Genomic DNA, 13,266 nt, shown 5'->3' with positions numbered 1-13,266 from the left:
GTTTATCTTTTTTCCCTTCTCTTCTTTATTAGGTTTAGTTAAATTTTTTTTTATTTCTTATATAAAAATTGATTTTCTATAGAACAAATATAGTATGGTTATATCTTTTCAAAAATATGCTTTAAGGGTAAAATGGTTGTTTTGATTAAATTCTTCAAAAGATTCCTACGGTGTTAACGATAAATTAAAAAATCGATATACTCTATGAATACAACTTTATCTATATACTCTATAAATACTGGAGTAAGAACTTAATAATTTCAAAATACTTTGAATATTTTTTAAGGAAAAATCCACCCACAAAGGTTTAAGGTTTGATAACCACATAAATTTTCTTAATTTAGGTCATACACACTCATTTTAGTCAATTATACTTTTTGACTATAATAGTATATATTTAAAAAATTATGGTATGATAGTACTGCAATTTCCTTGTCACCCAAATAAACAAGGTCCAACTCGGTTCCAAATGATATTACAGGTTAAGAGTAACCAACACCTACCATATTATTGTTTTGTTGAGTGTGTGTCATTAGAAATATATAATAAGATAAAAGTACGTGGTTACACAAAATGGGAATGGGGACAATTAAGTATGGCGCTGACATTTTTGTCATCATTTGATTCCCAGTCTAATGGGCTTTTTTGATGACGCAAAAAGCAAGTTCTACAAATGGAGGCCATGACATGTATGGAGTCTCAAGTAGTACCCCCAATAAGATGTATTATTCTTATCTCTATATCTGCATTTGACACTACTTGCTAATTGCAATTGCATCTTTATCAACTATAATCAATTATATAACCTTTACAATTTTTTCTTCTTGCTATGAAAAGTAACCTTATTATTTTTGTGACGGGCATCAATTAATTCTCCTCTAAGATCTCTCACAATCTAGACAAGCATTTGTTTGAATTGCATTCAAGAAATAGAGCAAAAGATAACGTTACAATTAGTTACGTCATTATATAAATATTGTCTATATTCTTTGGGGAAAAAAATTAGTCCACCATGATTCGATGCTTGTTCTCACATAATCGTGCTCTCTTTATAATAGGACGAAGACAGAAAGAAATCATGAGTAGATATCTTGAATGAAGTTTTATATTAAACCTCAACAAATAACATATCAAGAGAAAACTTATGAGCAAATATCTTATGAGAATATGTTTAAATTGACAGCTCAAAAAAGATTTAGTGAAAACTATTTCACTAATTTCTTGAAAAAAAAAATTAGGTATAAATTTTTATCTTCCAACAGTCACTCCTATTTAAATAAATATACGTTCAACTTTTCTCTTTTGTATCTATCTTTTATTTCTTACTCTTTTCACTTTGAATTATAAACAATATTTTGACTCTATCTTTTATCTTTTATTTCCATATATATTAAATTATGAGCAATAATTCAATCTTTAAGTTAAAGTCAAAACTAAGCTTGACATATGGTAAATTCTTAATCGATCTTTATGGCCATATGATAACCCTTCTTTTGATCTCTCATGGTGCGAAAATTCAATTTGTTGCTTGTCACATTATTGTTGTCACTAAATTAATGCATCATTGTGCAAAATTCTTATGTAAGCGTTGACAGTGGAATAAGTCAGCTGGGCAATTAAAAAATTTTATATCAATTGACACCAGCAAGGAAAAAAAAAACAAAGGTGAAAGTTCCACTAAACACATAGGATAATTACCAATTGACTTTAGAACACATTGTGGCCGGCATGGCTGTGTGCTTTCATGTATGATTTGATGAAGCATTTTAAGAGTTGAGATGATCGATTAAATGATCATAAATATAGGCTACCTAATAAAATTGTGTTCATTCCACTTCTTATTTCGAATATTACACATCAGATAGATACACCGGATAAACTTTATTAATTTCTTTTTCAATAATTCAATATTTTTCACATCACATCTCACTCTTTTTCACAATCATAAATGGCAGACCATTTTGAGCAAATTAAATTGAAACAACCTTTTTTTTTTTTTTTCTAAAAGTCAAATTCTATTTATACATACTTTTGGATGAGTAGACATATAAATATAATATTGGTGGAACATTGAATGGATGAGAGACTAGCTTTCCATTACCAACAAGCCTAGCACTTCTTTTCCACTTTCAAATATTATTAATTAACTTAACAATTATTCTAAACATGTGTTAAAGCGTATACACACACAAAATTAATTTTAGAGGCTACACATGGATGGCTAGGTGAGGAAAGGCGGCATAGTTCTAATGTTGGATATTATAATAAAGGTTAATGGCTATCTTATTATTATTATTATTATTTTTCTTTCCCATTTATGCAAGGGGGTTTGATTTCAAACTCTAATGTAGTGTTTATTTTTTTTCCCCTTAAAATATAAATGAGTCTGAATTTGGTTGAAGTCTGAATAGCTTTAAGGTGGTGTTTGTTTTTTTAATCTTAAGTCTGAATAGACCTAAATTAATTTGAATTATTAATAGAACTGAATGTCTGAATCTGAATTATATGTTTATTTTCTCATCTGAATCGCTACAAATAAGTATTAAGGTTTTTGTTTTTTTAACTTGAAAGAACCGAAAACCAATATTTTTACATCTATGCCCTTCAAATTATAAATGTTAAATAATTAATAACATCTCAAAGAAAATAAATAAGATAATATATTTTCATAATATGATCATGCTCAATTGAATGCAACCCTTTAATGTTCTAAATTGGTATATGTTAATCAATTTTATTGTTGTTTATGTTGTTTTATATGAAAAATGTTCATTAAAAATTATAAACATAAATAATGCTAATTTGAAGAAAAATAAAAATAAAATAATAATAGTCTATCACTATATTATCACAAGTTATAGAAATGATTAATGATGCTAATTATTAAACTTATTTAGATATGAATGAAAATTAATTAATTAGATAGGGATATTTTGGAGAATATCTTTTAATAGTGTCATTTAGCCTTTTTAATTAAGCAAAAAACTAAAAAAAATTAACTTAATAACTTAGTGACTTAATTACTGAAAATTTTCATTAAGTTAAAATAACAAACGGACTTAATGACTTAACTGATTGCAATTAAGTTAATTAAATCATTAAGTAAAAAAAAAGCCCCTAAATGAGTATTTATGAATGACAAGATTTTTTTTTTCAATATCTGAATATAAGTATTAAGTATTTTTTTAAAAAGAAAATATCTAAAATATGATATTTTGACATATATAACCTCCTAAATATTAATAATACTTATATTTATTTGTTAAACACATGACAAGTTATAAATAAATTATTTGATTAGTTAACAAAAATTTGACAATTTGTACTTAACAAAGAATGAAAAATAAAAAAATATCTAACACATGTATTTTTTTACATTAATATACGATACTCATAATATTATTTTTAGTATATTATATGATTTTTTTCTTGTTAATTACGTAAGCCAACCAAGAATTGTTTAATCATTTGAATTAAAATTAATGTATTAAATAATATTCAAAATCTAATAAAAAATTATAATTATAAATATAAAGGGATGGACCTATTATAAAACACAATCTCCTAAATTTTATTGCATTTAAAATTCTCATTCACCAAAAAAATAAAAATAAAAATAAAAATAACGATAGTTGGATACACAAAGAACAAAGAAAATGGATAAATGAAAAATAATAAGAAGGTAATTTATATGGTAGGAAATACTTGTATTTAATAAGGGGTATTAATGAGAGAAAATAATAAAGTTTTATTAAAATGTTTTGTCATTCAGATAAAAGTTAGAGTATCTTATTTTTTCTATTCAGACCTAAAAATCTTATAATCAAACACAAGTTATTGAAAACAAACAAATTAAAAACTCTAAATGTCTGAGAATAATTAAAATTTATGTGCTGTTTTTTTTTTAGTCTGAAGTCTGAATTTAACTTTTTTTATATATTTGTTTATTTTAGGTTGTTTGTTTTTTTAACTTATCACTTATTGTCAGATAATTTTATCTAAATAAAAAAAGTAGAGAAATTCCACTTTTATCTGAAGTCTGAAGTTTAAATGGAAAATTTTAATTTGAAATCTCAAAAATACCCTTAACAATTAATGTATTTCCAATATTATGCATAAACCTTATATTTTTGTATTATTCTTAAAGTTATTTTTTTAATTGCTTTAAATTTTTATTCACACGATAACATTAACTAAATTGAAATATTGAACAAATCAAATTATGTCAATTGTGATAGTGTTGACTTTATAATAAAATTTGACGTTATAATTACATCTTTTATTAAAAAATTAAATTAAGATCAACAATGATAGTATTTTTTTTAATGTTACCAAACTAAACAACCTGTGAAAATTATAAATTTTGAAAAACAAATATATGCACCACTTAAAAAGATATTTATGTCAAACTACTAGCTTTTAATTTTTTCTCTTTAGATGTTGAAAAAGAAAAAATAAATAAGTCATTCAGAAATTTTCATTCAGACCTATTCAGATTTAAGCTAAATTCATACATATTCAGATTTGAGATAAAAAAACAAACGCAACCTTATACTTTAGATAAAAACAAACAACCCTTAACCTCTTGCATTGTTTGATTTATTGATTAAGCTAACTAGGGTTGATATTTTAATTGGTTTATAATTACTTTTTGATTAAGCTAACTAGGGTTGATATTTTAATTGTTTTATAATTACTTTTTCTGTATTATCTATGTTTATTTATAATACACACACACATAAATGGTTAATATAACACATTTACCTAAGCACCGTTTATGGTAAAATCACTTTTAACTTACGAATCATTAACCATAATTGCTAGATAATTATTCTAATTATTATTTAAAAATTAATGACACAGAAATAATAAATAAAAAATTTCTTTCTCCTTGATTTATTATAGGGTGGGGTTATTTGTACTCTAAAAATCAATTCGACACTATTACTTTGTATGTTCTCATACACTAATTAAAAAAAAAAATTAGTTTGTACACTCTTTAAAATTCTAAAAAAATTCTTACTTAAGCTATTTAAATTAATTAAGTTTATTAACTTAAAGCACAAATAAAACTAATTCTATACACTCATTTTGAGAGTTAACACATAATCATTAATAGCATAATAATCTAAGCATGATTAAGATGTTGGACATAAAAGTTTTACCTTTTAAGATATGAGAATTGTACATTGAATAATGAGTGTACTATATGAGTGTTAAAAATAATTATGTTATATTGACTTATAATAAATTGTCCATAATAATAATTTACATAATGGGTAATTTTTTTAGTAAATTTTTTATTGTTAAAATTAGAGTATTCAGAGTAATTTTTGGAGTACAAATATTATATACATGTTTGCTGCTTTGTTTTGATAACTATAAATTATAATGAGGCTTCGTCGCTAATGCTATGATTTTTAAAATATCCTTTGGGATAATGGGATGTGCTGTATTATATGACTTTATATTGATTTACAATCCCATACACCCCTGATTGTAATACAAGTAAAAGATCTTGAAGGGAAATAAAACTATAAAACGAACTTGAATTTTTCAAAGAACTGTACAATCATAGCCATACATGTAATAGATAAGTGCTGAATATTCATCAATATGTATATGAGTTACAGAAGCTTTTCTTAAGGCGCAAGGACCAAAATTTACACAGTACTGCAATTGCAATCTAGTGCTTGCTTAATTCTCAAGGTATTTTTCATAGTATTTTCAAATAAATACGTCACCAAACTCACCCCATATTGGTTCCAAATACAATTTTGAAACTGAAAGTAAAAGATTTGCATTAATTGACACCAAATTTTAGAATGAACATTTTGAACTTTGGTTCATATTTCCAGTCTACAAAATTTACATCTATACATGTACAGCAATGATTTGAATGCAACTACTCAACAAATTTAGCCTTAAATCCAACACTTTTATATGATACATGAGTATATATGTATATGTATGTGTGTTTCTGTGCATGTAACTTGTGTGAGAACGTTGGATTAATTTCATCTAATAGCATGATTCCGTCGCTTTGTCTGGAGTGCCGTTGACATAACACGTAGTCTGTTCGTTATCTCTGTGAACGATGGCCTGGCAGCAGGGTTGAAAGACCAGCACTCTTCCATTAACTTTCTCCATTCAGGATCACAACGTTCTGGTATCTGAGGCCTGAGTGTGTTACTTAAAATTCCCCCTGCATATAAAGTTCACAGCTAGTAACATTTTTTGTGTCAAAATTGTAAGGAATCATAATAAAGCATCAAAACAAGCAAAATAAGCTCTTTAAGAAGAAAATATATCGGACATACGAATGGAAATGTTATCATCAAAATGTAGCTGATCATCAGACAATCAAGCACTTGAATTTCTATTGGGACAAAAGTTCGGATTTGCACAATTTTTTGAAGGACTACATTATCATGCCACTAGAAGATCAATATTTACTATATCCACCTTTAGAATTTCCATCGGGACCAAATGTTACACTGAAGAAAATTTATGAAACATTACTTTATATGGCTTTGCCATGGAAGGTAAAGGATTTAATGACAATTTCGCAGCGATAGGTATCGTAGAACTTTATCTACCATGTAACTACTAATATTCCCCATTGAAAAGAGAATTACAAAATACTAACAAATGTTATTCTTCGCAAAACATACTTTCACGAATACACAGACATGTACAAACACAGTTGTCTACTACATTATTCAACAGCTTAAATTATTTTATAAATATGCACGAATACTTATATAAGGGACACATAATCAATTCCAGCATGGAATCTCTTGAGAAGATTTGATGATAAAATTGATCCAGAAAAGTTTGAAATAGTTTGACTAGCCAAGTGCGAATCGTACCTATGATAGCACCACAATGCATGTTGGCATATGGCTCTTCGCCGGTGATGATTTCCCACATTGCTATACCAAATGAGTAAACATCAACCTAGACAAAGAAAAGAAAGCTTAAATGATGTTATCACCATATAGGCTTCCACACTTATATTTGCTTCTATTATGATTATTCGGGAAAAAGAGAAAATAACCCTCACCTTTTCAGAGACCCTATTATTGCTGCCATTCAATAGCTCTGGTGCCATCCACGGAAGGGTTCCACGCACGCCACCAGATACAAGTGTATTGCATTTAATTCTTGACAAACCAAAATCTCCAACCTGCAAAGCAGGCAAGTTAATTCTGAGTGAAATATGCTATTCTTCCAATCATTTTATGCTCGCAGATTAAAAGATCCAAAGACATTAGTCTATGTATGCTTTTAGCAACAGCATTTAATTAATCACATGTCAAGAGCAAGGGTGTTTGCGAGTGTTGACACAAAATAGAAGAAGGCCATGGTCAATATTATCTAAGTTTTTGCCACCTTGCAAATCGGTCGTTGGGGATCCCTCAAATTGACAAGTAAATTGTCACACTTCAAATCAAAATGCACGATTTTCTTCATATGTAAATATTCCATGCCAAAAGCAGCATCCATCATGAGCATTAGCTTTTTGCGGCGATCAAGTATTCTGCAGGAATAGTTTTAAAGACTGTAAATCTACTCCCTGTTTGAGATACAAAGGAAAATAAGATATGCTAGTCGACTCACCTGTCCTTCCTTGCAAGGACATGCCTCAGTGATCCATTCACCATATATTCAGTTACAGTGGCCATTGTTCCTCCAGGTCCATTGGGGACGACACCATAAAATGCTACTACATTTGGATGGTGAAGATTCGATATGATATGCGCCTCTCTCCAGAATTCTTTAATCTGTAAATTTACTAATGTTATATTTCCATCCCCCCCAAAAAAAAAATCTGATTGCTAATGACTAATTTGTGAACTCCAGTGCATTGACTTCCCATCTCTTTGTACAAAAGGTTGTGTGAAATTTTGTATTTTAACTAGTCCATATTTAGAAAAATAAGGATGTCAACACAAGAGAAGTGCTATGTATATTGTCTAGTGTGGATGGGCATGCAACTGTTTGTACAAAGAGTTACTGGAAGAAGGAACATTGCAAACTCCAACGCACATCTGCACTAGATTTTGCCTCTCTATATATAATGAAGATATATACTAAAGAGTGGGATTCTTTTTTTATATATAAAAAAAGAACTATTATGATCTTAAGAATCCAAAAGGTAGGATATAATCTTGCAGTGTCATCTTACATGCATGCTTTTATTAACCAGAAAAAAAATTGTTTAAGCATCTTGGAGCAAATATTTTCTATAACTTGTTTCTAATTTTCCACAACTGAATGTGTAACGCATATTAACAAAATTAAATTTTATAAATATGAATATCTTGATAAGAGTATCTTGAGTAGAACGAAAGAGAAGACCCACCAACCGTTCTTGCTCTGGTGATCTGCCCAAAAAACAACTCTTTTTGATTCTCTTAATGGCAATATCTGTTCCCCTCCATTTTCCACGATAGACAGTTCCAAATGTACCGGAACCTAACTCTTGCAATTCTTCAAGGTCACTGTCCTTGATTATCTGCAGATAAGAATATGAATAATGCATTTAATTTAACATATATAGACTTTCACGAAAGTTTATCATAAATTAATTAAAATGGTTGTCATAAACCTGCAAACCGTAGATGCCAGCTTCCATTTCAGCCATTGCAGCATCACTAATAGATTCATCCACTTCTCTGCCATCACCTCTGACATCCTAGGAAAGATAGGATTTAAGCTCATGTCAATCAGCAAAGCCATTGTAATAATGGAACAAATCAACAAACAATAGGGAAAATCTCAAATGCTACCTCATGGTCAGAATCTGGATGGGCACTCTCAGTTTCAGTTACTATAGGAGATGGACAATCATCACTGACATCATCTTGTACAAATGGCACAACCGATGAGGAGGAGGGGATTCCTGGAGGTATACTATCAGTTACATCTTCCACAATAACGGCTGACTTGAGCACATTGTGTTCATCATCATTTTCTGACAGTACAACTTGTGCATGGACGGCAGTTCTAGGATTTTGTCCCTCATTTGATCGTCTTATAACTATCTTTTCAGCCCCATAGTTATAATAAATTCTGGGGTCTTCATCATTGATAGTAGCCTCTCTACTTGAAGCAGCACTTGTCAATTTCTGAGGACAACCGAAATGGCTCATATATAGGCCAGTTTAAGCTTATCTATAAAAATTAAAAGGAAATATACTTACAGAACTTGGGTTTATGCATTCTTGATTAGCAAGCATCTTGTCTTTATGACTGTTTTCTGATGGTTCAGTTTGGGCGCACAATGCAATTCTAGGTTTTCGCCCCTCAGATGATACTCTCCTGATAAATACCTCGTCAGCCCCATAGTAATATTTGTGGTATTCATCATTGATTGTACCCTCTCTACTTGAAGCAGGATTCATCAATTTCTGAAGACAGCATACAGAAATGACTGAAACATATGTCTAATTTAAGAATGTATAATAATTATACTGAAATATACTTACGGAACTTGGGTTTATCCATTCTTGATTGGCAACTGCTTGAGACGAAACAGATAGTTTTACTGAGGATCCTGGGGTAACTGGTTGACTTATCTCAGTCATTGCAGACTTCTCGTCCTTTGAAGATAGTTTTACAGAGGATCCTGGGGAAACTGGTTGGCTTATCTCAGTCAGAGCACACTTCTCATCCTTTGTAGCATTTGAGTTCTTGACCTGAATCTCAGGCATAGTTGTTGTATCCAACTGGTAACCATAAAGGTGCTCTATTATAAAACCTGCAGAACTTTCTGCAGTAGCTATTTGTAAAGAGAAATTTGAGCTTCCTGAGTTTGGTGAATCTCGTATGGGAAGATTACTGCTGGGTTGGTAGTTAATCTTATTTTCAATGGCTTTATTATTTGGTGTAACTTCTTTATTTCCTATATGGTGTTTCCAATGTGGATCAGAGGAAGCCAGGTTCCCATTCATAGCCTTGATTTCCTGAACAGTTTTAAAATTATCATTGCAGGATTCCAGCATCTTGAACGAGGGCTGATTCTTACAAGTGGTTCCTTGGTGTTTCTCATCAATTACATCTTGCCAGTGCATTGAAAACCCCCTAGAAGAACTTGACACTACCGATGGTGATTTCGCTCTTCCAATATTTCTTGGGCTCTGAGAAATAATCCCTTCTTCCAAACAGTGAGTAGAGCTGTTATCATGAACCCGTAACCTTGAGTCAGAAAGCACCCTTTCCCTATGAACAAGTAATCTGTAGTTCTTATCACTTTGATTATACGGTGTACAATGCACAATATCTCTACTGAGGCCACAATTGTGCAAATGCAAGTGGCAGTTGTTAGTCTGGTCAGTTTCTACTAAAGTTTGGTTGTGCTTGTGGTAATTCATCAATGGATGATGGTCATGAAGATTATCATAATGACTTAGGGAATTCACATCATAGGAATGGTCGCAAAGAAATTTGTCCATAACACAAGGATTATCATTTCCATTGCCATCACATGGCCAGTCCACATAAAAATGTGCATTAGAATTGAAAGGATCTATACTCTGAGAAGAAAAAGTTGTTACAGGAACTGATGGATTCAATGACTTGCCTGCCACACAGATTGGAGGTAATCTATTAGCATTATTTGAAAACATCCCACCCACATTTGAGGAGTTTGGACTATGATCCTTAATTTCAGAGATGTAAGCAAATGTGGGAGAGTCTCTGCCCATTTGTGTTGTGTGACTGGCCAAAGTCTGCCCACTAGAACTTTTTCGAGGACTCGCATCTAGCATGCCGTTAACAGCAGAAACATACTGATTATCAGCATCAGTCTGTTGTGTGGTCTTTCCCTCCAAAGAATTTGGACTGTCAGGTTCACCTAAAGATATGAGAAATATCCGCAGTCTTTGAGAACCCCCAATTCTTTCCTGCTCTTGATATTCTTCTATCATATGATGGAGATCCTCATCAGAGCAAACAGATATAAGTGCATCGAGATCCTCACCAGGGAGCTGATACTTGATTGTATGAGGTTGATTACAAATTGCTGATGTTTTCCTCATTAATTCCTCCCAAGTAAGACTTTTCCTTATGGATATAATTCGTGTCTCCCCACCTACATATCTAAGCTTCCCATCACTGGGCCTGGGAAATATTCTTCCCCCAAAGCTACAAAGAAATTTCATTTTTCTAGTAAAAGGACTTTCTGCATAACCTGGTCCGCAGGGATGATAAGACTGAGGAGACTCCACAACATAAACAGGGGAACCGGACAATTCTGTTGCAACTTGATCACAATGATTTTCATAAAAAAATATACCTGAATTTTGTCCAACAGCACCATATTGCAGCTGGCATCTGCTTAGATTATCAGGATAATTATTTTTCTTTGCTTCAACCGCATATCCAAAAGTGCCAGCAAAATCCGAGGCATTTGCATTGCCTTCGTTGTCCATCCTCCTTAACCCGACAATGCCATTAAGATCCCCGCAAACTACCTGATGGTTCTGGTTGATATTAACACCCGCTTGGATTGTCTGGAGATACTTTCCATCATTCATGACCATTATTCTTCTTGCGGCAACACGATCCCTTAGAAACTCTGAAGAAAATTCCTCGCCTGTCTGCAGACAAACATTGTTTACGCTTCTTTCCGCATCAACTCTGTTGCTTGACACAACGTTTCCTCTATCTCTGCACAACGGCTGGCCTGAAATGCTTGGATCCTCTCTTGTCATGGTATCAAAAGAGATATTACTTTCTTTATAGCTTCATATTCGCAAGAACGGCAAAATGATAAGCCTTACTTCCTTAATTGCCATAAAAACTAAACTAATTGATGGCATCAAATGCATAACTTATGATACCCGTTCAAGATGCACCAAGAACAGTAAAATCCTCACTACATATACAAAGTTGCCGATTTGTTTCTTATAAACCCTTGAGCTATTGACTCACAAAGGCTCTACAATTATCATGCCTAACAACACCAGCTCTCTTCGAAAATCAAATTATTTATATAGACCAAAAAAAAAATCGTTCTTTTCTTTGCTCAATCCTCCTTTATTTTAGCAAAATGAAACGAAATACATACACAACTAACCATATTCCTGCACTGTCCACATATTCGTCAAATATTAAACATGCATTGCAAGAAATTCCCCGTGGAAACATAAGAAGTTCGTTAATTATTCAAGAATTTGCATGGAAGAAACAGTCAGAGCAACCAAATAAACCATCATTATTGACAAATGATAGTACGTTAAAACTATATGCAAATAATTAAATTAGAAAAACAAAAATTATGACACAACATTCGAAGGGCACATTATATTTATTTTGCATCCAATAAAAAAAGGGATCAAAATGGATAAAATTGGACAAAGAAAAAGAATGATGAAATGGGTACCTGTTAGTTTTTCGAAATTCGTCGTTTAATTAAAAATGAAAGGTTGGTGCTTTTAGACATCAAGTTTTTGGGATCAAAGCAAATAAACCCAAAAGAGAAAGTAGAGTTAAAATTTGGTTTTTGTTTTGTGAATTTGGTGAAGACAGACAGACAGAGGGAGGGAGGTGGGAGAGAGGGAGACTTTGCTTAAAATAACGCGGGCATAACTGCAAACTAACTAATGGTTTTTCCCTCCCTCTTTCCCTCGTAAAGAAAATTATAAATTGCTGAAAAAAAAGAAAAAGAAAATATCTACCGTCCACTTATTTTTTATATATTTTTTAAAAATATATAATTATTTTATTTTTTAGCTAGAATCCACCTAAAATTATATATTTTTTTACTTTTTCACTTCTGTTTGGAATTCGTTAAGAAAACTAACGGAAACTTAAAAAAATAACCATTTTACCCCCAAAATAAAAATAAAAATTTCACCTTAAAAATTACAAAAAATAATTAGATTAAATCTAATTTATTTTCCCCATCGGTCAATAAATAAATTAATTCCATAACCATCAAATGCAGTTTTTTTTTAATATGTCTGTAATTAGAATGCTAAATTATAACAGTAGTATTAAAAATAGCCCAATCTCACAAATTATCAATTGAATTTAAGATAAATAGAGTTTTATTATTAATTGAGTTATAATCTCTAGTAGTTAAGATTTTTTTGTACTTTATTAAAGTACCAATAATGATATTCATCATTAAATCTTATTATTTTTGGTATTTTTTAAGGTGAAATTGTAATTTTCGTTTTGGGGGTAAAATGGTCATTTTTTTAAGTTTCCGTTAGTTTTCTTAACGGATTCCAAACGGAAGTGGAAAAGTGAAAA

At 30.9% G+C, this 13,266-nt stretch overlaps 1 protein-coding gene across 1 annotated transcript; it reads right to left on the bottom strand.

The window, feature by feature from the left end:
• Positions 1-5,861: 5,861 nt before the first annotated feature.
• On the bottom strand, positions 5,862-11,907 carry LOC18032250 (probable serine/threonine-protein kinase DDB_G0282963). Its single transcript, XM_024191882.1, has 10 exons — positions 9,495-11,907; positions 9,210-9,416; positions 8,796-9,134; positions 8,615-8,701; positions 8,369-8,521; positions 7,624-7,787; positions 7,396-7,543; positions 7,067-7,189; positions 6,873-6,960; positions 5,862-6,205 (listed from the first exon to the last, which is right to left on the bottom strand). Exons 1-10 carry the CDS (start codon positions 11,718-11,720, stop codon positions 6,018-6,020), a joined length of 3,723 nt encoding a protein of 1,240 aa, XP_024047650.1. The 5' UTR covers positions 11,721-11,907; the 3' UTR covers positions 5,862-6,017.
• Positions 11,908-13,266: the final 1,359 nt, after the last annotated feature.

This window comes from Citrus clementina, unplaced genomic scaffold (assembly GCF_000493195.1).
Source record: "Citrus clementina cultivar Clemenules unplaced genomic scaffold, Citrus_clementina_v1.0 scaffold_9, whole genome shotgun sequence".
NCBI classification, from domain to species: Eukaryota; Viridiplantae; Streptophyta; class Magnoliopsida; order Sapindales; family Rutaceae; genus Citrus; species Citrus x clementina.
Note: the sequence above shows the minus strand (reverse complement) of the source record. Positions and strands in the feature narration are given on the sequence as shown.